General features: G+C 46.8%; 1 protein-coding gene across 1 annotated transcript in view; it reads right to left on the reverse strand.

The window, feature by feature from the left end:
- Window positions 1-26,553, reverse strand: part of LOC135224411 (kelch-like protein diablo) — a 163,299-nt gene that overhangs the window by 88,193 nt on the left and 48,553 nt on the right. The window contains 3 exon segments of the mRNA XM_064263381.1: window positions 21,215-21,412; window positions 21,639-21,810; window positions 22,203-22,369. Coding sequence (XP_064119451.1) covers window positions 21,215-21,412; window positions 21,639-21,810; window positions 22,203-22,369 — 537 coding nt within the window.

Genomic DNA, 26,553 nt, shown 5'->3' on the forward strand with positions numbered 1-26,553 from the left:
GTCAACGGGGGACGGGACCACAAATGTGGACTAGGACCATGACCAATACTTCTGAGGGCAACGAGGCAAAACCACCACCTAAGTTAGCTAACAACAAACTCCCAATATACCAAAGGCTAAAGGAAGGGAGGGCGACCGCACTCGGCAGCCGACCCTAAACAACCATAAACATACAATATTAAAAACTCACCTACCCTTTTCTATGGGAAAAGGATGAGTGCTACTCCTGCCCCCAAATATGTCTGCGGCGAATGTATGGCCCAAGAGAGTAACCAGTTTCATAGGTCGTTCTCACCTCCCAGTAGGTAGTGCGAGGCGAGCACTGAGTTACTCCTCCAAAAAGTAGCACTTAAAATGTCTTTAAGAGCCATGTTTTTTCTGAAAGGCTATTGAGGTCGAAATAGCCCTTACTTCGTGCGCATTAACTTTTAGCAGCTTAAAGTCGCTGTCTTTTGCAAGAAGAGTGCGCCCTCTTTAATGGTGTTTTCTTAAAAAGAATGCCAGTGCATTCTTGGACATGGGGATGTTTGGTCTCTTGACCGAACACCATAAGTTCTCCGCAGAACCTCGACAATCCTTCGTTTCTACAAATATACTCTCTAAGCGCCCTAACAGGACACAGGACTCTTTCTGGCTCTTGACAATGATCTCTTGCCATACCCTTGATCTCGAACGTTTTAGGCCACGGATTGGGAAGGGTTTTCGTTTTGGCCAGAAACGACATACCCAAAGAGCACCGCATTATGCCCTTTGAAGCCGACGTGTTTGCTGATAGCTGTATTTCGCTAACTCTCTTCGCCGTCGCCAGAGCAGTTAGGAACAGTTTCTTCGTCAAAATCTCGTAGAGACGAAGAGGAAAGAGGTTCAAAGCGATTTGACATTAAATATTTGGAGGGACCACATCCAGGTTCCACAAGAAAGTAACTTCGGTAGCGGTCCTGGTGGTCGTCTCGAAAGATCTCAATAGATCATGGAGATCCTTGTTATTAGCGAGGTCAAGACCTCTATGGCGAAAAAAAACTACAGATAAGACGCTTCTGTAGCCTTTAATAGTTGACACTGCCAAACTTCAGATCTTGTTTAGATAAAGCAAGAAGTCGGCCGATCTGGCTCACAGAGGTAGTGGTAGAGGAAACTCCTTTTCTCTTACACCAACTTCTAAAGGCTGCCCACTTCGATTGGTAAACCGCGATTGATGATGGTCTCCCCGCGGTGGCGATAGCTTAGCCACCTGATTTCGAAAAACCTCTTGCTCTGGGCCAACTTTTGGATAGTCTGAACGCAGTCAGACTCAGAGCGGAGAGGTTTTTGTGGTTACCCTCTCGAAGTGGGGTTGTTTGAGTAGATCTCTCCTTAACGGAAGCGATCTCGGATAATCCACTAGGTAGAACATCACCTCCTGTGAAACCAGATCGCTGCGGGCCAAAGGGGGCGATTAAAGTCAACCTCGTCCCCTCCGATGCTGCGAATTTTCTCATCACCTCCCCCAGGCCTTTGAATAAGTTGGGGGGGGGAAAAGCGTAGAGATCCAGGCCGTCCCAATCCCATAGAAGGGCGTTCTACTGCTACTGCTCCCGGATCGAGAACCGGGGAGCAATACAGAGGAAGTCTCGCCGTCCTTGACGTTGCAAAAGATGTCCACTAAGGGGTGCATCCCCAACACCCACCCCACAGCTCCTGGCATACGTCTTGATTGAGGGTCCACTCTGTCGGGGCAATAACTGGCCTTGTCGACTGAGGAGATCTGCCCGGACGTTCTCAACTCCGGCAATGAACTTTGTCAATATTGTGACTTCTCTCTCCTTTGCCCAAAGTAGAATCTCTTTCGCTAGAGCGAAACAGGGAGCGAGAGTGTGTTCCTCCTTGCTTCTTCAAGTATGCCCAGGCTGTGGTGTTGTCCGAGTTGACTTGAAACTACACGCCGGGAGACTTTTTTGTTTCTGGAAGAACTGGAGCGCTAATTGAACGCTGCCAGTCTTTGAAGTTGATATGCCAGGTTACCTGTTCCCCTCTCCAGGTACCTGGACATTCCGTTCCCACCTAGAGTTGCTCCCCACCGTGCGATGACGCGTCGGAGAAAAAACAAACTAGGTCGGGGTCTGAAGCTTGAGGGATATGCCCTCTACAGCTTTCACGGATCGAGCCCCCCATCTTAGATGGTTCAATTCACCTATTCCGAGATGCTTAACTTCATTGGTCGAAAGTTGTTCCCTTTTCTGTCCCAGCTGTCCGACAGAAAGAAAGTAGCCTCCCCAGGGAAACAAAAACTTCTCCAGCGAGGAATTATGGTCCCCAGCAGACTCATCCATTCCCTCACCGAGCATGAATCTTCCCTAGAAAGGCTGACACTTTTTCTATGCCTTGTTGCTGACGTTCCTGGGACGGAAAAGCCCGAAAAAGCCACTGAATCCATCTGAATCCCCAGATACACGATGGACTGTGTTTGGGGTCAGATGTGACTTTTCGAAGTTCACCAGAAGTCCCAGGGACGCCAGCTAAAGACAGAGTCGTTTGCAAGTCCTTCAGGCACCGGGGGGGCTGCGAGGAGGGCTCGTATGAGCCCATCGTCCAGATAGAGCGATTGATCTGATGTTGGAAAATGGAGCCACCTCGCCACGTTCTTCATTAAGATGGTGAAGATAAAAGGGGCCGTACTCAGTCCGAAACAAAGAGCCTGAATTGAAAGACCTTCCCTTTCAGTACGAACCGAAGGTACTTCATCGATTGGGGATGTATCGGGACGTGAAAGTAGGCGTCCTGGAGGTCGAGTGATACCATCAATCTCCAGGTCTTAAGGCCCCCAGAACTGACTGAGGGTGTCTCATTCTTTGAAACCTCTTCTTTTCTTATAGATTTAGGTTTAAGACGGACTTACATCCAAGACAGGCCCCGCCACCCTCCCGATTGTTTCGTACAAGAAACAATCTGTTGTAAAACTCCTGGAGTTGCCAGGTCTAAAAAAACCTGTTTTCCACTGCTCGTTTCGAGCATCTGCTCGAGCAGGTCGAAAAGATCTTCGCTTTGTTTTGAGGATACGATGGGGACAAGTCCCTGGGAGTGGGAAGTCAACGGGGGCGGCTTTTAAGAAAGGGATCTTGTACCCTTCTCTATGACGTCGAGAGACCAGGTGTCTGCCTCTCTTTCTCCAGGCTTCTGCAAACAACTGCAGCCTGGCTCCTACCGGTGGCTGAAGGCACGATCTCTCACTTCTTGCCCCTAGACTTGGAAGGGGGCTCTACCTCTAGGAGCTTCTTCTCGAGGAGACGATCTAGGGCTTAAGTCCATCCACGAAAGGGCTTCTGCTTTTCCTAAACGGGTTTTGGGCTCTGAAGACGTTGGAAGGGCCAGCCGGAGTCGTCGAAGACTGAGCCAAACAGGTCTTGTGTGGCTTTCTCTTGCAGACTAACTGCCAGATCTTCACCATAGCTTGGGGGAAGAGATGACTCGAGAAGGGGACATACAAAAGTTCTGTCCTCTGTGCGGGAGAGACAGACTTAGCCGCAAAGTTGCAATAAAGCGACCTTTTTTCTTAAGCACCCCTGCCCTGAAAAATGAGAGGCTAACTCCTGAGCCATCCCTGACGGCCTTGTCCATGCATGGACAATACACTGGACAGCTCCCAAAGCTGATCGAGTCTGGCTTTACAGACTGATTGTCTAAAGCTCCAAGACACCAGTCTAAGAAGTTGAAGACCTCTAAGGACCTAAACAGTCCCTTCAAAAGATGGTACAGTTCGGAAGTCGTCCATGATACTTTTAGCCGAGGCTAAAAGGGCCCTCCTTGAGGGCATCAACCACGCTGGCGAAATCACCTTGAGCAGACGTAGGAACCTTCAATCCTAATTCCTCGCCTGTCTCATACACATCCCTGCCTTACCGCTAAGTCTAGACGGAGGCAGGAAGAAGTAGTCCTTCCTTGCTTTCCTAGACTCCATCAGGCGTTTTAACCTTCCGGAAAGCTTTCTTCTAGTAGATAACGACGTCTTCATCTTCACGAAAACCTGGAGTCTCTTGTCTTCGACGACGAAAACTGAGAAGGAGGAGAAGGAGGAGCAGCAGGCTGGAAGTATCGCCAAACGAATCACGAAAGTAGTCATGCCAAAAAACTTGGTAATCTGACGAAGAGGACATAGCAGGTTTTTGTTCTTCATAAACATTCCTCAGAGAAAACGCTAAGTTCCTCCTGTTCTTCCATACCAAGTGCAAATCCGAAGGAAGAGGCAAAAGTCCTTTAGCTCCAAAAGTCTCCTATCCGACGATGAAGAGAGAAGAGGGTAACGGATCCTTAACAGTCACAGGATCAGGAATCACCTTTAGAGGCGAACGTGAAGAAGAAATAAGACGAGAAGCGTCAGCCAAAGCCTCGGGAACAACATCCGAGTGACAGCGAACTTCCACATTCGCGTCCACAGAGCTCTTACTAGAACGTCTACGAGCGTCCATCTGAGCGTCCAACCTAGCGTTCTCTCGAGCGTCCAAATCAGCGTCCAAATCAGCGTCCGACCGAGCGTCCAGCGAAGCGTCCAAAGGAGCGTCCATCATAGAGACTCTTCTAACGTCCCGCGAAGCGTCCTTACGAACGTCCGTGAAGAAACTTGATCAACTGCCCGACTAGCGTATCGTTGAGCGTCAACACTGTCATGTCGAAGAGGGGCAGAACGCATAGAAGTCCGTCCGACAGCTACAAACTCGTCGTCAGCAGAAGCGTCGAAGTCGGAACGCCGAGCGTCCTCTCTACGGGAAGAGAGAGGAGCATGCAGAGATCTCTCTCTAAACCTGGCGTCTAACGTCACCTCTAGACGAACCCTGGGGAGCAAAACGAAGTCTAGAGGGCGAAATATCAGAAGATGGGGACGAAAGAGGAGCCGTTGGAGAAGACTGCCTAGTTCTCTTGATAGGAAGTCTATCGTCTTTCCTGCGACGAGGAACCGTCTCCTTCTGCTCAGTAAAGCGTCCAGTTGCCGTTGCATAGCAATGATGATCTCCGTCTGAGATGTCTCCTTACGCGGAGACGAGCTGCGCTTGTGAGAAGGAGAGGGGCGAGGGGATGCCTTCTTCCTTCTCCCAGGAACAGCCTTGGCTCTAGAGCGACTGGGGCGCTCGCGGGCGTCATCGTCGGATGACGTCCTAGACTTCTTCTGGGGCGGAAAGCTACGCTTTCCGGAGAAGAATGCCACTCAGACAAAGCATGACGTGAAGCGTCAAGCTCTTGAAGAGTCCTCTTCAAAGGTCGCGAATCCGAAGAGATTCCCACCCCTTGCGCGGGGAGGACGCGTCGGTAAGACGAGAAACAATCCTTCAGGATACCGTGCACGAGCACGCTCCTTAGCAGCCTGAAGAAGCGTCCACAGGAACTGCTGAAGGGACGTCAGATCGGTGGGGGTTCCCTGTAACCCTCCTTCGGCCTTCGACATGCCCTCTCCTGAGTCCTGGGAGTCCGGCAGAGGTCCCAGCCTAGAGGCGCTATAGGCCGATCTGATGCCCCCTCCACTTCACTAGGGGCACTATCACTGCACTTATTTTGCCTGTTTTTCAAGGGCAAGCACTTTTATAGATTCAAGCGTCTTCAATGAATCCAGGATAAGCGAAAGGGCATTACCCTCCGCAGACACCACTTGAGGGCCCGAAGGCAACACTACGGGGTTGTAGGAGACACAAAATCTAAAGGAGGGTTAGAAGGGATACATTAATGACCCTGTCTGCTACCCGACTTACTCCTGGAGGAAGACCTCCTGATCCTATCACGTTCTAACTTATTTACGTAGGATTCATACGTCTTCCATTGTAAATCATCCAAGCTTTCACACTCATTACAGCGCAAATCATATTTACACTTTTGCCCCCCTACACCCTTTACACAATGTGTGAGGATCAACCAAGGCTTTAGGTAGCTAACCTTGCATTCCACATTCGAACACACCCTGGCGCTAGCCGAACTACATCCAGACATATTTAAGGAAAAAATCTAAGCCAAATTCAAAACAGTCCAAGTCACGTATGCCAAGCTATCGATCCAATCAAAAAACCAAAAAGTCAAGAGGATACTCAAGCAATGAAAAGTTTTCCAAAATCCTGAGACGGAGGTGTGTAAACAGATGTTTACGACACCGGCGACAGAAGAAATCTGATAGAAAATGGGAATGGTTCCTGATACCCGCCTCCCAGCGGCGGGAATGGGTACTACCACCCAACTCCCACTACGTGTGTCGTAAGTTTTAGAAATTCTGTCGGACTTCAGAGAATACAGCTATATATATATCTGACAGGTAAGTTTCATGAACAAATGTGTATATTTCCTAACTATAAAAACCTGAGGTCCTTTACATTAGGAATTACTTTCAGTGAAAGCTGAAAATCAGCCGCTGAACTTTCAAACAAGGTGATTGAGAAGTTAACTACTGTCCAGTAATCGGGAGTACCATCCCAACCGGACAGACATTCCAATTTGCTTTAAGCCAAGGAATCAGATTGAGGGGTGGCATGAGGTGGGTCTACATGTGAAGGACCTCAAGTTTGTATCGTTGGGAAAAATACAATTTACTTTAAAAAACTGTAATTTGTTCCTACAAGTTATACAAACCCTCCCTCAGTCCTTTACATTAGGAAGACTCACTAATTGGCTGGAGGAATCTGAGTGAGCGTCTTTGAACAGACTAGTGTTCGCCTCATCTAAGTTCCCTTCCTGATCAATTGATCAGAGTATAGGAACTGCTTGATGAATGGTCAGACTTTTGAACCATTTCATACAAGGGACATGCACATAACCTTATATGAAAAAGCAACAAAAACCTTTGATGTCTGAGATAAGGCAAATACTACAAGTATTGGGTTTGTCTTATGTCAAGGCCTCCTTTCCCTCCTTGCTAGGGAAAGGAGAGAATATGTTTCTATAATCTACTCAGAGAAAATAGTCTTACTTACATCAGCTGCCAGTTCCAGCATGTGACGGACGTAACTCTCTGCCCAAAGGAAGAAAGTAGAATGAAGGAAGGAAAAGGGGAGTCAGTCATTCTTGCATTCAGACCCATATTCATACTGTGCAACAAAGGCGAGATGCGACCTTGTCCTGTTAAATGAGCTGGGTAAGCAACACAACTTGTTGAGCAGCCCCCACGGGTCCCAAGGAAAAAGTGTCTAAGGACTTGTGGGCTATATCCCAAAGGTAGAAAGAGGTAAAAGTGGTCTGATTAGACCACACCTCCGCTTTCAGTGCCCAAGGAACCGACAGGTTCTTGCATAATGCGAGGGAAGGACCAATACCTCTGACTTCGTGAGCTCTCGGACGAAAGGTACTGGTGTCGTTCCTGCCTTTGGCAGAGTATGCTTCCCTGATTGCTTCACGAAGCCAGAAAGTAATAGTGTTCTTGGACACTTTCTTGGTAACCCAGGTGCTAACGAAGAGTCATTGACACTCAGGCCGGAGATGTCGAGTCGTCTTCAGATAGCGCTGTAGCACTCTTAACGGGACAAACCAGCAACTCGTCTGAATCATTAACACAAAATTCCTCTAGGAAGGGGATTATAAAGAACCTGAACCTAGTGTCAGGGACGATGGGTTCTAAGTTTTAGCTATGAAGTCCAGGACAAAATAGTGTAACCCATCCCCATCCTCTCGAGTGTTTAACATTGAAGGGTAGACCATGAAGTTCTCCACTTCTCTTTGCTGCTGCCAGGATAAGCAGAAAGATGGTCACGAGTGTCACATCCCTGTCTGGTGACTCTCGTAAAGGCTCATATGGCAGACAAATCAGGCTCATTAATACGAGAGTCACATCCCACTCAGGAGGCTTGAGATCCCAGGGTGGGCAAGACCTCTCAAAGCTCCTCATAAGCAGAGATATTTCTCATGAAGAAATATCTATGTCTCTCAGCTTCAGGACTAGGCCTAAGGCCGGCCACTCACGTCAGATGGGATTTGTAATGCCCTTGCTCTTGCTACTACTACTCGACCCGCGCTCCATCTGCATTCCTGGAATAGACATCCAGATGAAGAAGGGATAGGTTCACTGGGCGGCACAGGTCTTCCCCCAGAAATAGATTTTTCCTTCGTCAAAATCCCTTTTCTGGGTTCGACCTGTGTCTGCCGGTGAAAAGGTATCAGAGAATTCCCATCCAAGCTTAACAGATACCAAACAAGTATATAAAAGGGAATAATGAAACCTAAGGTTCATTTAAAGAATAAATTTTTAATGCACTGTAATAAGGCAAGAAATTTACTTATTTACTAATTACACTAGAACTTAAACTATGGCTTAGAACTAGTAATAATAAGATAATATAATAAGACAATCTAAAAGCATGGTATCTGAAGCAATATACAAGGGTATGTACAGACAGGTCTGTAAAACCAATATAGTCTCAACACTATATACACGTTCCGGTGGCAGGATGGCAAACGAACCATCCCGACCCGGAGGAGAGAGGTTTGGCAGGGAATATGAGCAAGGCAGGTAGGAAGGAGAGATTATTAAGGGTAAAAGAAATGAAAGACCAAAGGCTAAGGGAAGGATTTGATTTGATAAGATTCATTCATTCAGGGGAGACTATGCTCTGCAGCAACTGTTGGGAATTTAAGGGCCTTTAAGTTTTTGAGATAGTGGCGTTTAAATACTGCTGGAGATTTCCAACCCATATATTTCTTCAGGTCTTCGAAATTCATGTTGTGAAAGTAGTTAATGGAGGTAGCCACTGCTCAGGTATCATGGACGTGTGGGACTGAATCCGGGTTGGCCTGTTTAATAAAGTAGAGTATTTGTTGTCTAATACCTTTAAGAGAAATTGTATCACCTTTCTCTCTAAAGAAAAGGGGGCCTGAAGATTTTTCGGAAGTCCTGGCTAAGAAGGATTTAAGGGTAACGACAGGACACAATGATGTGTCCTGTGTCAAGAGGAATGATTTCCATGGAGCCCATCTGTTTTGTGGGTCCTCGTTCTTAGCCACGAACCTCCGATCTGGGGATAGTAATACTTCACCCAACGGGAGGAATTCAATATGGTCCGGATTTCTAGAGAGAGCCGAGAGTTCAGATATTCTGGCACCTGAGGCCATGGCCATTAAGAATAACGTCTTTCTAAGCAGGGTTATATTAGAGCATGACTCATTATTAATGTCTGAGGCTAATTTAAGTATATCATTCAAAAACCAAGAGACTGTATGAGGGCGGTCTATTGGTCTCAGACGGGCACATGCTCGTGGAATCGAAGAGAAGTATGAATCTGACAAGTTAATATTAAAGGCAACCTGAAAAATCTTCCTTAAGGCCGATTTGATTGTCATAATGGTACTAGCGGCTAGGCCTTTCTCAAATAGAGTTCTAAAGAACAAAATTGCCAGATTCATGGTCATCTTATGAGCAGCTGAGTCTTTTAGAAAAAAGGCCAACTTCTTTACTGCTGAATCATATTGCCTGAGCGTTGATTCTCTTTTATCTGATTCTATGAATAAGATGTTTAGTGGATCAATACTAGTGTCCTTTTGGGCTGCAAACTTCATGAAGTCCATAAAGTTAGGGCACTCAGAATTCTTGAGGAAGCTGACACAGTCTGAGTTTGTACTACCTGTGTCAGTTCTGGACGAGGGATCCGTTTGGGCCAGAGCTTCAGTTCTAGAAGGAGCGGAAACCAGTTGCTATTTGGTCAGTAGGGTGCCACTAATGCTACTTGTCTTGTGAAAGATCTTAGCTTGTGCAGGACCTTCATCATAAGATTCACCGGTGGAAATAGGTAAATCTTCTGCCAATTGTTCCAATCTATGGACATCGCATCTGTGGCGTAAGCTAGAGGGTCCAGGTTGGGTGCCACGTAACATGGTAGTTTGTGGTTGGATTTTGTGGCGAATAGGTCTACTTGAAGATCCGGGATTTGGTTGCAAATCCACCGGAATGACTTCCTGTCCAGGGACCACTCCGATTCCAGCGGAGTTGTCCTGGAAAGTGCGTCTGCGATAACATTCTTTACTCCTGCCAGGTGAGTTGCTGACAGGTGCCAATGATTTTTCGCCACCAACAAAAATATTGCAATTAATAGGTGATTTAGTTTGCTTGACCTGGAGCCTCCTCTGTTTATGCAATGTACCACCTCTAAACTGTCCGAGACTAGCCCTCACATGACTGTTTCTGGCCGGAGTCAGTCGTTTTAAGGTCAGGAAAACTGCAATAGCTTCTAGAATGTTGATGCGGAACTGGCGGAACATATCTGACCATGTTCCCTGTACTTTCTTGTATTGTGAATATCCTTCCCAGCCGCTCAGTGATGCGTCCGTGTGGATGGCTAGAGACGGCGGAGGGAATTGCAGTGGTACTGACTTGGCCAGATTCTGGCGTTTCGTCCATGAACAGAGCCTTTTTGTTAGAATAGGTGGAATTATTGAGATCTTGTCCCTGAGATTGATGTAGGCTCTCTTCCTCCAGACTCGATTGATATCCTTTAATCTGGCTTTTAATAGGATGTCTGTTACTGATGTAAACTGTAGCGAACCTAGGATTCTCTCTTGGGTATGCCAAGACGCCTTTTTGCTCTTGAGGAACTGTTTCGTACCCGTTGCTATCTCCTTGACCTTCTTGGGTGGAAGAGATAGCTTGTGTTTAATTAGGTCCCATTGGATCCCCAGCCATTGGAAGCGGGAAGCCAGAACGAGCCGAGATTTTTCCTTGTTTATCTGGAAGCCTAGAAATTCCAAGAATTTTATCACCTTGGCTGTTGATTTGCGGCACTCGTCGACGCTGGCTGCCCAAATGAGCCCGTCGTCTAGATAGGCTACTAACATAACCCCTTGAGTTCTCAGATCTTGAACTATCGTCTCTCCTAGTTTGGTGAATATCCTGGGCGCGATGTTGAGCCCGAACGGCATGACTCTGAATGAGTAAGCCTGCTTTCCTAGCTTGAAGCCTAGGTACGGAGAGAAGTTCCTTGCTATTGGAACATTATAGTAAGCGTCTGTAAGATCTATAGAGGTGGTGACGGCCCCACGGGGAAGTAAGGACCGCACCTGCGAGATGGTCAGCATGCGGAACTTGTCGCAATGAATGTATGAGTTGAGACGGGACAAATCCAGAATCACTCTTCTTTTGTTCGAGTCCTTCTTTGGGACACTGAACAGACGTCCTTGAAACTTTAGTCGTTTTACTCTCTTTATAGCCTTCTTCTGCAGGAGATCTTTGGTATAGTCTATAAGGTCCGCCGTTGGCATCTGATAAAACTTGATTGGCAGAGGGGGCCCTTTCTCCCATTTCCACCCCAGACCTTTTGAGACTATACTGTGGGCCCATGGACTGAAGGTCCAATGGTCCCGGAAGAGATATAATCTCCCTCCCACCTGCGGGCTCTCACTGGTTGGCTGCAGGTCTGCTTCTTCTTCTGCTCCTCCGAAGCCTCTACCTCTTGCTCCGCCACGTAGCCAGGCGCCACCTCTGGCTCTGCTACTTCCGGCATGCCTATTGTAGCCGCGCAATGTGCCTCGCGACTCATAGGAGGGGTTGAAGGCTGGGGGAGGTTACTATGGCTGTTGAGGCTGAAGACTGCTGAGCCAGCATGGTTTGTACCAGAACAAGCTGCTGCTGCGGTTGAGCCTTAGATGTCGAAGGCTTACCGACCTGAGAGACCAGACCGCTTGCACTATTGCCTGAGGATGAGAGGTCCGGTAGGGATGGAACTTCCTTGGCCTATTCCTAGGTCTGGATTGGGGTCCTGGGCCATCAAACTTCCTTTTGAAAGGAAGTCCCCAACGGACCCGAAGACTCTGGTTAGCTCTGGCTGCCTCATGAAAGACGTTGTTAACTTCATCTTTCGGGAACAGATTTTCTCCCCATATTGAGGAATTTTATGAGTCTGTTAGGCTCGTGCCTTATAGAGGCACTCGCCAGGACGTACTTTCTGCAGACTCGTATCGCCATAATGAAATCGTACAGGTCCGTTTGGATAGTCTGTAACAGGGCTTTCGTGAGGACCCGGAACAACTGTTCTTCAGTGTAGGATGACGCGACCAACTCCGCCGCAGTGACCGAGTTGATCGACCTTCCTAATCTGGTTCTTGCCTTGAATTCCTCTTTGACCAAGTGGTCTGGAATTCTAGGTAGCTTCTCTGCCAACAGGGTACGGGTGCAATCCGGGTCGAGTTTACCTGCCGTAAACGTAGCCGGAGGGTCCTCCCAGAACTCTACATCTACGGGAAAGTGTAGAGAGGTAGCCTCTATCTCCTTTAGAGCTGGTAAGGGTTTATCCTCCGCCGCAGGTTGCATGGTTAGTTCCGCCACTTTGGTTGTACAGGGTGACGGAACTCCTTCTGGGGTCACAAACATAGTGAAGCTACCTTTATGGGGTGTCAGTTTGGTGTTAACGCATCCCCATTCAGAAAGGGTGCCAACCCATACCGCTTGATCTTGGTCCCTAGGGAAGATCACTGTCTCCTTTGGGACCTTTAAATACTCTGACTAGCGCATGTTCCGCTAGCCTGACGAGTCCGGGGAATGGGAATTGGAGACCCCCCTGTGGAGAACTCAAAGTCCTCCACTGGGCGGGTTCAGCACCCTTCGATCGTCAACTTCCCATCTGAAAATGGGGCATGTAATGCTTGTCACCACGGGTTGTTATTCTCAAATGGCGGCATGTTAGATGTACCCCGAACTGTCGTGGTCAGAGCCGTAGGGCCGGAGTTAACTCCGACGAGAGCAATGAATAAAGAAATTCTTTGGGTGTATTTGCCTGCTCCCAATTCCATCTTTGGAAGGTAGATGTATGTCTAGTATGTGGGATCTGAGATCCGCCGGACCGGAGAAGAGGAAGGACTTCATCTCTATTACGGTCGGCAGAATCAGAAGGCTACGCATTATCGTAGTCGAATACCTGACCCATCTACCGTTCCCACCGGAGTGGGGAACGACACAAGAATGGAAACTGAGCTACAGCAACTTAGTGCAACACTCTGGCAGCGGATGTGAGGATGAGTCACACTCCGTCGGCACCTTAAAGGTCCAGAGATATCTACAGTGTAGTTCCCAAAGCTTAGCCTACCCAAAGTCTCATCTCTCATTGTCATAAGTAATGCCTGCGGAACGGGCTGAAGCGGCGGATCAGGGGAAGGTAATTCCTCTATCTGAACCTGCCCGCCTCTATTGGGGGGAACGTAGATCCTACCCCGAACCCGTAGCCGGGAACGAACAACTTGAGAGAGAGACCATCGAGCGGCGGAGCTGTATAAATGCATAATCTGGAGTGATGTCCGGCGGCTGGTGCGGTACTAGACCGCTGTAAGGCCAGCGGGGGTATCCACTCGGAGACATAAGGGATTATATAAAATACCAATAACCCCACTGCTCCCACTCCTCTCTTCCCCCTTAAGTGAAAAAACTCAAGCAGAGCCGAGCTAGGAATGTGGAGGGGGGAGGTGGTGGGTGGTTGGTCGTGATCGTCTGGCCACCAACCCGATCAGAGATGGACACCTATTGAAAGCTGTGTAGCCTACTACTCTAGGGGTAGTAGGCCAACTGGGCCTATGGCCCGTCATGATTGGTACAGCGACCGATCGATGATTGCTCTCAACCAGGAGGAAATGGCCTACTACTAAAGGTTGTACTAAAGGAGGCTAGGCCAAGACAATGCACAAACCAGACCACTTAATGTACAGCAATACAATAGACAATATACAAGAATAATATATACAGTTAATAATGAGGCGAAAGGAGAATACCCAGATCACTACAGAACCAGACAGGTAGGCCAAATCTCCTCCAAGACATCATGATGTGGACAGTGGTCCTTGACCAAACCTACTAAATTCGAATTTTTCTATCTAGATCGGCAGGGAGGATAGGTCCAACAATGTGATAAGAGAGAGGCTCTCTATCCTTGATATCCTCCCCTCTAGCACCGTAGTGCCAGCAGGGGGAGAGGCATAAAGGGTACAGGGGTAGGACTTAGCCTACCTTCCAAGCCTAACTTAGTCTTGGTCGGTTAAGCCAGGGACGGAAGCAACTCTTCCAACCTCTCAGTGATATGAAATCAATGTGTATAATTCAACATCTATTTGGTTCGTATTAAACAATAACTCATGCATGTCTCACACCGGGAGAGAGAGAGAGAGGACTCTCTCCTCTCCCGTGATAAATGTGATAGGCTACTAGTAGCCTAACAATTTCACATGTACAATATGCTAAAATTACGCAGAGATAGGCATGAACACGCTCTTGAGCAGCCCGGGGGGGGGGGGGGGGGGGGAGGGGGGGGGGCAGAGGCTAGAATATAAAATAATCAACCTTTCTTTAAAACCCCAGAGGACGTCATGAGCGCGTTAGGCCTTCCTCCGAACCAATCCTAACTTGGTCGGTTAATAATTAAGCACGTAATATGAAATACGTCACTGATGACTGTATGGAATACTAAAAAAAATCATAAATGTGCATAAACAATATAATATACAATAAACAATATAATATACAATACCATAATGAGGTATCATGGAAGAGCTGCAAGAGGAACATAAGGTGTAAGGAAAATACCCAGCATGGATCTAGCCTAACTCTCCGAGATCACTATGGATCCGGTCAGGTAGGTCAGATAAACCTCCAAGGACGTCATGGCGTGGACAGTAGGCACTCAACCAAACTCTCCATACTCGAAATTTTCGATCTGGTCGGGTAGGGAGGATAGATCCAACAGTATGACTAAGAGATACACTCTCTATCCTTGATATCCTCCCCGTTAGCACCGTAGCGCGGACGGGGGGAGAGGTAAGGGTATAGGGGTTGGGGCACCTAGCCCACCTTCCAAAACCTAATCTAGGCCTGGTCGGTAAAGCTAGGGAAGGAAAGCAACCCATCCCACCTCTTCAGTGATATAAAATCATGAACGTGCATAAATCAAAAACCTATCTGGTTCACATTAAAACAATAACGTATGCATGTCTTGTATCGGCAGAGAGAGAGAGAGAGAGAGGACTCCCTCCTCTACGATGATAAATACGATAGGCTAGCTAGTAGCCCTACAAGGCACATATATGATATGAAATATAAAATTAACATAAAAATAAGAATAAAAATAAAGGAAATAACCAATAATAATGATGATACACCCAAATGGCAAATAAACTAGCGGCACTCCACTACGTTTTTTAAGGGACTGAAGGCTAAAAATGGAATGCATCGTAACCATATGAATTACGGAAACACAATTTGGAATACTTAAGTTGGATTGAAGAAGCAGAGAGTTCCATGGAAGACGTAGCTTCGGCAATTTAAGGCACCAAGGGAGCAACTGAAGACGCGTGCAAACATACGAAGTCTAATGTGACGGCTCTTGCCGTGGGAGGAATTTTGAAAAGGAATCCTCTAATTGGCAGAAGACCTGTGAGTAGTGGCTTCCACTCGCCTTGTACTTTATACCCGATACCCTCTGGGTGCTCGTGCGAGGGTAGTAACCTCAGCATACCATGCTAGCTTTTATCTCTGGTATATTTAGAATCTATTTATACTTAGAAAAGTGAGCTACAGGAACTTTTCACAGGCAGACACAGGTCGAACCCAGAAAAAGGTTTTTGCCACGAAGGAAAAAAAGTGAAAAGCGAGATAGCCAAGCACTTTCGGTCTAGTTCGACCCTTTACTCAGGCACAACTGATCTTACAGAGGAATAACATAGTTAAGGTAGGCTTAATATCCAAACTGACACTACAAGATTGTCAATAAGGTCGATTTCACTCTACATAAACAAGGAAACTCCTGAGGGCAGCCACACCTTGGAGGATACACACGCGGTCAACAGACGATTCATCCAGTAAACAATACTTTTTGAAAAAAAAGGGGGAGGCATATACAACTTATTATCATGAAATTTTTGTAAATTTCATGATCATGTGCTAAAGTTATTATAATCATTATAGTGTATATATATTATATATATATATATATATATATATATTATTATATATATATATATAGATATATATATATATATATATATATATATATATATACTTATATACAGTAGTACCTCGAGATACGAAAGGCTCAACTTACGAAAATCCAAGTTACGAAAGCAAAGACGAAAAATTTTACTGCTCTACATACGAAAAGTTTTCAAGATACGAAAGGTTTCTGAAAGTCCGAGATTCGCCCCATAACAATTTTGAACTCGCGCCGCATGCCGCCATCTTAGTTATCGTAGACTCGCCACCATCCTCCTGCTCTCCCATTGGTTCCTGATGCTAGCCAAGCCATGAGATTCTTCTCTCTAATTGGACAGCATCCCTCCCATCATGCATCTTCTATACATACGTACAACGTGTTGCCGTGCTTTAGCTTGGCCACTTCGCACCCGAAACTTTACCGTACGCATTCGGCATTCGTTCGCTCCAACAAGATTTCGTTTAGTACAGTAATTCGTTAGTGATTTCGTTGCAGTACATATTATCGTGTTGTGCGAAGACTGTATTATTACCTATTTGTGTAACTTTACGTAAATTAACATAGTCATGGGTCCCAAGAAAGTTGAAATTCACGGAAAGAAGCGCATGCTGTCTCTGGAGACAAAAGATGGAGATCATAAAGAAGTACGAAGCTGTATGCGATTGAGTGTGATCGCAAAGGAATACGGCCGTAATCCGTCAACAATAGGCACCATCCTTAAACAGAAGGATGCCATCAAAGCAACTACACCATCGAAGGGCATCACTATTTTTGTCCAGCAAGAGGAGCCATGTGCACGATGAGATGGAACGGCTGCTCCTCATCTGGGAGATAAAAGACAAAGAAATCGCCTGGTGATACAGTAACGGAGACGGCAATCGCTCACAAGGCCAGTGCTATTTTCGGCGATTTGATTGCACAGGCGGAAGAGGACGGAGGGGGAAGGGGGACTTCAACGCAAACCCCAGAGTTCAAGGCTTCGCATGCTGGTTCGAGAAATTCCGTAAACGAACTGGCATCCATTCGGTGGTGCGTTATGGGGAGGCTGCCAGCTCGGACACGAAAGCAGCCGAAGCATTTAAGAAGACTTTCGACGAGATGATAACCAAGGAAGGCTACAGTTCTCAGCAGGTTTTCAACGGTGATGAGACTGGCCTTTTTTGGAAAAAAATGCCTCGTCAGACGTACATCACGGAGGAAGAGAAGAAGCTACCCGGGCATAAGCCTATGAAAGACAGGCTTACGCTCGCACTTTGTTCGAACGCCAATAGGGATTGCAAGGTGAAGCCCCTACTGGTGTATCACTCCGAGACTCCTCGAGCCTTCAAGGCCCACAAAGTGTTGAAGGAGAAGCGTCCAGTGATGTGGAGGCTAATGCAAAAGCCTGGGTAACGAGGCTTTTGTTCACCGAGTGGGTAAATCTCTGTTTCGGCCCGACTGTGAAGAGGTTTTTTTGCAAGAGAAGTGCCTCCCCCTGAAATGTCTGCTGGTGTTGGACAATACCCCTCCCCACCCTCCTGGCCTCGAGGAAGATATCCTAGCGGAGTATTCCTTCGTTAAGATTCTTTTTTTTTCTTCCGCCCCCCCCCCCCCCCCCCCCCCCCCCCCCCCCCCCCCCCCCCCAACACCACCCCTTCTCCTCCAGCCCATGGACCGGCAAGTGATAGCGAACTTTAAGAAGCTGTACACGAAACATCTTTTCAAAAGATGTTTCGACATCACCGATACCACAAACCTCACCTTGCGTGAATTTTGGAAGGAGCATTTTGACATCTTCACATGCATCCGACTCATCGACCAAGCTTGGCAGGAGGTTTCGAGGCGAACCTTGAATTCCTCGTGGAGGAAACTCTGGCCTGATGCCGTATCCGACCGAGACTTCAAGGGATTCGACGTGGGCAAAGCTGGTGCTGCTGAGTCCGAAACAGTTGACGATCCCGAAACTGTTTCGCAACCAGATCTTGACGAGATCGTTGCACTCGGCAAGTCCATGGGGCTGGTCGTCGACGAGGACAACATCAACGACCTTCTCGAGGAGCACCAAGAGGAGCTTACGACGGATGACCTGAAGGAGTGGAGGCCATGCAACATAACGTCGTTCAAGAGGATTCTCCAGCAGCGGCGATGAAGAGGAGGAGCCTATGACAACGGCAGAAATTAAGGAGGTCTTAGCCGCTTTTCATAAAGTGCAATCGTTCATAGAAAAAAGACACCCCGAAAAGGCTCACACAGGTCGTATGCTTGTGCAGTTCGATGACGTTTGCCTGAGTCGTTTCAGGAACATTGTCAAAGCAGGCAGAAGCAATCTTCCTTGGATAGTTATTTTTTAAGAGGGCCTTCAGCATTAGCAGGAGTAAGCAAAAAGGAAGATCCAGGTGATAAAAAAGTTGAAAGCAAAAAGGAAGAACCAAGTGATGAAAAACAGAACATTGAAAGTGGTGATGAAGTTGAAATTCTGTATAAAAAAAAAAAAAAAAAAAAAAAAAAAAAAAAAAAAAAAAAAAAGTCCACGTAAAAGTAAAAACAAGTTTAAAAAAAAAAATTACGTAATTTTTAGATTTTTGTAAGCTAAGTGTTACAGTTTTTGTTAATGTTTTTTCGTAAATTTTGTTATAGTTTTTATTTTTTCCTTAAATTTTTTTGTGCGTTTTCGTAAAGTTAAGTGTACGTACGTACGTACGTTATCTGCCGTTTTTGTCCTCCTCCTCCTCCTCTGTCGCCTCTTTTCGGAGATAGCCTCACTCGAAAGGGTAAGCTTCGACATTTTACGTTGCAGGTTTGGATTTTTATTCTTAATTTAGGTATTGAATGGTCCAAATTGTTGTAGTATTTCATTGTTTATAGGTCAATTTAGCTTTATTATGAAATTTAATGGGGTGTTTTTGGAGGGCTTCGAACGGATTAGCCATTTTACAGGTGTAAAATGTGTTCCAAGATACGAAAAACTCATTATACGAGGGGCCGCCTCGGAACGGATTAATTTCGTATCTCGAGTACTACTGTATATATATATATATATATATATGTCTATATATATATATATATATATATATATTATATACAGTGGTCGCCCCGTATTCGCGGGGGATGTGTATCAGACCCCCCCTGGAATAGTTAGAACCTGCGAATGTTTGGAACCCCTGTATCTTGGGGGTGTCAGCATCCTGAGGCAAAGGACCCGTCCTTCCAGGGTCCGTTCTCCTGAGACACTCTCCCTGCAGGAGGGAGAACCTCGCCAGACCCTATTGACCCTTCCTGAACTACTTGGGCGTACAACCTGTTCAGTCCTAAGATCGAACCAGGAACATAGGCCCTCTCAGCCAAACCCTAAGCAGACAACTACCCAGTGTTCCTCCTGTTTGCCTCGCTCCTCCTGGCATAACCCTAGGAAGTTGAAGTTGACAAGTGAGGAGGATCAGATACTCTTGCCTGCCCTGCTAGCCTAACTAGCAGAAGTGAGTTGCAAGCAATCACCAACCCGTAGTGATGGCTGCAACACAGATCTAGGAGAGCGTTTTTGCCCAAGTGAAACTCTCCCAAAGAGGGTTATGCGATTCTTGCCCAACAAGCGTGTCACTTGCCGCCACCAAGCTGGAGCGATCACGCGAACGTGAGCGCAAGCTGGGTGGAGTTGAGCGAGCACCTAGCTGGCAAGAACTCGTACCGTCCCAGTCTTCTTCAAGGTTGAAACCTCATGAGAAGACTGAACGGGGGACCTCCTACTAGTTTCTCCATGTGTACAATCTCACAAGATCACCACATTATTCCTGGGACCTGAGCAATTGCTAAAAGAAGCATCATCAAGAAGGGGTAAGACACCTGCATCACTCATCCCTTTCTTCTCTCCTGTGCCTGAGTTGTGATGATGAAAAGACTTAAAGTCCACAACTCTGGATGCAGCCGAATCTGATGATTTGTGAGCATTCGGGGAAGCTCTTGAAGAAGCGCCCAACACAGTGTTAGACTTAAGAGGCAGAACCTCTAGGACTAACAGCGCAAACTGTAGTTCGCATTACTGTGGCTCCTGTTACGCTAGCCCCTGGGGATAGCGTAATGATTCCCCTTCCCGAAGGAACAGGAGGGCCAACGGAAGACCCAACTGTCTCCTCAGTGTGAGGAGGCAGAACCTTAGAAGTCTTGTGGCGAAACTTCTTAGGGGTAGGAGAGACTACCATCTTCTTTGGCGGGTTAGCCTTAAAAGTAGAAGGGGAGGAGGCAACAGACGACGATGAAGCTCAAGTCGACAAGGAAGATGATGACAGCTCATGAGATCTATTCCTCTTTGGCTTCTTCTTCGCCAGTTTCCTCAGGATAGTGGCAAGATTCCCCATCCAAGGAGTGACAGGAACGGCAGCAGGAGCCCCTCCCACGAGAGGAGGAAGCTCTACAGGAGCCCCAACCAGCAGAGGGAGACCCTGAGTGGTGGGGCCCTGTGATACAGTAGGAACAAACGTGGCAAGGGGTGACAACAGTGAACCCAGGTGGAGGTGGCACTGAAGGCTAGTTTGGAGGCATGCGGGAGTGAGTGCCCATCGCTACAGACGGAGTCACATTAGTTGGGTGATGGGCAAACACCACTGTAGGGACCGATGTAAACCTAAGTGCAGTCACTGTTGTTGTTATTCGCTCGACGAATTGGACCAAGAAGCAGAGGGTAAGATTGCCCCCAAAAGGAGAAACAGTAAGACGAGGACGCTTGCTCGGAGGAAGGATGACGAAGGGTCAGCTACCACAGGTGTTTGTTGGGGGGGGGCGTTACCCCTCAGATGAAGCCCTGGCAGTCTTCCTCCGATACCAATTCCTTCCCTCAAACTTCTCACATTGCTTGGATGACCAGGAGCAACACTCAACACAAGTCACATTTCGGGTATATAGACGCCCCCACCACCTAGCGCTGAAATTATCTCATTACTTTCCTCCCACTTCTGGGCATATGCACTGGGAGAAAGAGGACTTGTGGCTTATTGGATTTGTGGGTTTGCATTGTATACATATTACAAAATCCCAAACACACAAACAGATAATGTCAGTATTCACAAACAAGAAAAGATCCTACCTGGAAAAGGTGAAAAACATTCAAAAGCACTCTGGCAGAGAGGTGGAGACATGCCCTCACTCGACAGCAGCCAAAAGGGTATTGGAACTTTTACGTTCGGTTGGGACAGGAATCCTGACTAACAGACAGTAGTTAACTGCCTAACCACCTTGTTTGAAAGTTCAATGGCCAATTTCCAGCCTTCGCTGAAAGTAACTCCTAATGTAAAGGACCAAGGGTTTGTATAACGTGTAGGAACAAACTAATAAACTAAACTGAAACCTACTGTAGTTGTGTTTGCGTTGCGTCTGTGCCGGGTCCGGGGCGACATCAATTGGTGCCTTCTGTCGGGAAGGAGATGGTAGATCCTCGCTTCTTCCACTATCACCCGGCACTCTGGTGAGGATCTCACAGCTGTTTCTCCTTCCACAACATCCACTAAAAAATACGGACTAACAAGAGCAAGCCTAACACACTCTAGTACCTGAAACAATGGAAAACTCTTATGGGAACTATGCAAATACATGTAGGTAAAAAATACTATCTTGTACACCATTTATCAAAGGATTATTGTCATAATTAGCCCAGGAAACTGTGGCAAAACAAAGTTGAAAATTGCCATTAAAATTATTTGTTCATATTAGTACTTCCTGATATTTTATCTTATATTTCTTGCTGGAATAAACAGTCATACTACACTACCATCTAACCTTATGGAAAACTGGAGCCCTTGTAGCATATGAGTGATGAAGCCAAGCAGTAGTAGCATCAAAAACATGCTCTTCTCTCTCTACTTCTAGTTCATCTGCTGATATTATTTCAACCACTTTCTCCATGGGTAAGTTGAGCCATTCTTCACCCCCCATCACTCTTGTAAAGTTCCTATTGAAGACAAAAAAAAAAACTAAGCATCTGCAAATCATATCTACAGCCACACAGCAATGGTTAATTTCTGAGTTAACACGTGTATATAATTTACATTGCCCTTTTCATCATTTTTGTTCTGGATTAAAATTTACTGAAGAAAATCATTTAACTAGTGGACAAAAAACAAGAAACATTACAGTTAAAGAATTGCATAATAATAAAAAAGTATGCGTGGATATGAGAAAAAGCAGTACCTTAAGGACATGCACCCAAAGGAAACTTGACAGAATCCTTTCTTTGAAGTAGCACTTCCAAAAAAAGTGTCAGATAATGTAACTACCACACAAGAACAAATGGTCCTTTCAAAAGCACCTACCTACACCATTCCAAAACTGTTTTAACCTTACCTAAGAGTGTAGGCCTTTGCCTTTTTTGTAAGTTCATGACAGGAATGAGCCTCAGCAAAACAATGAATCCCAACACAATTTGTGGCATCAATGTGACGTTCCAAAAATCGGCAGCAGGCTTCTCTCACTGCTGTCACTTCTAACAGATTTGCAGCACTTAAAAGGGACTGAAATTCAAAATGACATTAGCAAAATCCAATGTAAACTTACTACCTGGAGGTCTGACTTGTTATGTCACAGCATCAAAGTTCCTTATCATCACAAAAACCTTTTAAAAGTTATACAACCTCAATAGCTACTGTTACTGCTATAATCCCCTAGACAAGCCCTGTGGCAATCTTGAAGGGTGACTCAATGCTCTGGCAATGGTTACTCAATTTTGTAAAAGTACAATAGGATTATACAGCAAGAAATGACAATTTGTCGAAAATTGCATTTTTCCTAACTATACAAACCTGAGGTCCTTTAACAATAGGAAGTAGCTAGCGGCAGCTGGAACGGTCGTAAGCTTCGAACAAGGGGAGAACGGTAGTTAACTGCTTGTCCGACAGTCGGCGCGCGACTGGGAGGTAAACAAATCACTTTTTGACTTTGTTTTGGCCCATGCAAAATACGCAGAGTGAGGGGTGGCATGAGGAGGACTATATGGTAAAAGGACCTCAGGTTTGTATAGTTAGGAAAAATGCAATTTTCGACAAATTGTCATTTGTTCCGATACGTAATACAAACCATCGGTCCTTTAACAATAGGAAGACTCACTTCTTGGTGGGTAGGATCTGAGTCTTTTGATGAACAGACTGGGTGTTCGTCCATCCCTGGAATGCCTCCCCTGGGTCGTAATAGCGAGGGAGGGGATCCAAGCCTCTGTCCGATTGATCGGGGTGTGCACCGCAGGATCAATGGTCAGACCTCTGGGCCGAGTACTAAGAGAGAGGCAAGCGTATTTCTTCGTGCCAGCAAGCAAGAACTTGTTCCTGTTTGCAAGACACATAAAGTATGGTTGTCTCAAGCTGGCATCCACTTCCTCCCCCTTGTTGGAGGATGTGGTGGATATACGCTCCTATCCCTAGTGAAAGGGATAGGATGGGGCTCTGTTAAGTAGCTCACCTGCATCTTGTCCTTATCCAGCAGGGTGACGACCGTGTCCCTAACCACAGGTAGAGGGGAAGAAAAAAGATGGGAAGAGGAGCCAGTCACACTCTCATTCACCATCCATTCTTTACGGTCACACCAGGACTCGATGCTGTTCAGCCTGCGAGGGTCGGTGGGTTCGCTACACAACGTGTTGAGCAGCCACCACGGGTCCCAAGGAAAAAAGATCCAAGGACCTGTGGGCAATATCCCTAAGGTAGAAGGAAGGGCATGTGGTGTGGTTGGACCAGACCCCTGCCTTCAGTACCTGCGCCAAGGAGAAGTTCTTGCGGACAAGGCAGCATCTCCTTCGCATCGAAGGCGGGTGTGAAGTCCATTAGGGAGGGGATTGTGAACGACTCGAACCAATCGTCAGGGACCGAAGGGTTCTGAGTCTTCGCTACGAAGTTCGGTACGAAACGAGGCGTCACGGATCCCCATCCCCTAGGTGCTTGACTTCGCAGGAGAAGTCATGCAGTTCCTCAGAGGAAAAGAAGGAAATAGTCGCATGACCTATCCCTCTTCTCTACTTCGGTGATGTCCAGTACCCATACTGGTCTGTCCGTTTGCCACGAAGTCTCTCGCATCCTCCTATCCCCATGCAGCGAAGTTCTCGGTAGTGGATAGGACACCGACACTCCATGGTGGGTGTCAATGGTATGGGTACTGTGACAAAGCTATTAAAACGAAGTAATGATTGCTCTTTAACAACCGAACTAAGTCAACAGCGTAGTTTCGTAACTGACTCGGGCGCTCTGACAGCTGCCCGACTGACTGCGTTCGGTAGGAGGCAAGTTGTCAAAGCATCCGAGTAAGTCACGTGACCTTCGCCTTTAAAGGGTTATGCCGAGAGACCAAACAAATAATGTATTTGTTTGTCACCAATGCCGGACAGCGAGGTGATGATTCTCTTAAGGCATGTACCCCAACAGGCGAAAGTCAATTGCCTTCTAGAGACCGAGGTCCCTGAAGGTAAAACATCTCATGGTTGTTGAATCTCAGCTAAGGAGAAACAACACTATGTACCGTTGAAGACGAAGGTAGATATTGAATGCAACCTACGTCTTCACATATGAATCGAGAGAAGGATCTCAAGATTCATAACCTGTGCTTTACAAATGACTGAAAACGCTAACCGTTATTTCATTGCTGTCCGGTGAGAAGTCGTAGTTGCAATGAAAGCGGGGCGTTCTTCGGTAATGAAAACACAGGTGAAAGCCGCCTGAAGAACTGCTTCTCATGGGCTGAACATTTGGAAGTAGAGCTGTCAGGTCGGAGAGTAGGCGATGTCTTCTTACACATCTTGTAATTCGGGTTGAACAATGAACAATTGTACACCTACGAATACGAGATATTTTGAAGGACAAACTCAGATGTCTGCAAAATCATTCGCATTATCGCAGTGCGATGCAGCGGGAGACTTGTACAGACTTCTGTTACCGTGCGGTAAACAGAAGATGAAAGAGTCCAAGAGATATCTCTGTTGAAAATTCCTGCAATGTCGAAGGCGATGGAATCTAGCGTCACAGCAGTAGATGGTCCTTCATTATTGCGAGAATCCCATTAATCAGAGACCTAAGTCCATGATTGTTGGGCAGAGATACGGTTCGGTAGTCAATCAAAGCAGGGGAGAGAGAGACATACATGGACCGTGCATTCGGAGGCCCAGCTGATACTGAGCTGCTATCAGGCAGTTCAATACGCAGTTGGTTGAGCCTGAGCTCTCGCTGACTCGTCATCCTGAGTTGCCAGGTAATCCATTATTCCCAGAAGGAATGCGTTCGGCTAGAACTACCGAGCATAAAAGATATGCTCGGGCAATTATATTTAGGCGAAACGAATTTCGGTAAATATAAAAGTTGAAATGGTGTTGTCGTGACAAAACCATAAGTATATAAAATTGAAACTGAAAAACTCCTGGGAGGTTGTTTGCAGGCAACCCCAGTTGCAGTTCAATTAGAATACTTCTCTTATAAGTCGCAATCCGTAGATTAACTAGGATATGCGCCTACCCCTCGGACAATTCACTGCTTAGTAGAATCATGTCGCGAGGTTAATATACGTAGTATATTTGTAGATTCTGAACAACGATCTCCATCCTAAATTCTTTCCTTCAAGAAAACAAAATAAGGATTGGAGATCGACCACCTTCGTTCTCTATCAAAGAGAGTGAAGGAGAAGTCTTCCTCGAAGGAAAGCTTCAATGGTGAACAGAATACTAAGACGATAGTTCAAGCCAAAACTGGATATTACGTCCGATCTCCTCTATTCCAGGTTGGTCGCCTACTGTGAGATAGTTTCTTTCAGCAGCAGTCTTCTTCCCAATGCTAGAAATTCCAGGAATTCGAGCATAGTCGAGGTTCCCGATTATCGTGTAACATATCGGGGATTCTCGTCTCGCTCACTTTGGACCGTGGTCTCGCGTAAGTGTTTGAAGATCGTAAAAAACTCGAACACTCTGAATGCGCTAGAAATTCCGTAGAATTCTAAGCAGTCTGCGAAACCCCCACCGAATTCGTCAAACGATATCGGCTGGTGGTCCTCTCGATTCCCGTAGAAATCGAGAATGGGGCAGGATTCCTCCTCAACGACCGGGGCTTACGTCAGGTAAGACCCGAAGGTCCCCCCGGTAGCGCAGTCCCGAACGGGGGATCCAACAAAGAAATCTCTGTAGGATCCGTCCCCTTTTCCCTCGTAGCCGTAAGGAGAGAGGGAATGGGGAAGGAATTGGATACTCGCTCGCCTTCCCAGTGGAACTAGCAGTTGGAGAAGAGTAGGAGCAGCCATCGCCTTGCAGCGATGGCCTCTCAGAGTCTGGGAAAACGTATCGTCAGGAGAAAACGTTTTTCCCGCGGAGGGTTACGAACTCTCACTGTAGGTAAGGGTCTGCCGCCACTGTGAACGTCGTCTGGGTGGGGCTGATCGACACCTGACAGGAGAGAGCCGATACCGTCCTCCGACTCATTCCAGTCCTCGTCGAGGTCGAAACCTCTCAGGAGGACCGAAGGAGTATTTAAAACGGTGTCCGAAGACACGTAGAAACGCCGCTGTCGCAGTAGAGGAGGTGGAAGTAGCTTGATCGACCGGCCAGAACTGAGAGAGCCTTCTTGTCCGGAGACGAGAGACACTGGTTCGAGACAGAATCGGCAAGCTCCGATCGCGGCAGACCCACCGTCGGTTTGGGTTCCCTCTCGGGCCCCAAAACGACTCGAGCAGAGAC

Source organism: Macrobrachium nipponense, chromosome 12 (assembly GCF_015104395.2).
Source record: "Macrobrachium nipponense isolate FS-2020 chromosome 12, ASM1510439v2, whole genome shotgun sequence".
Lineage (NCBI taxonomy): Eukaryota > Metazoa > Arthropoda > Malacostraca > Decapoda > Palaemonidae > Macrobrachium > Macrobrachium nipponense.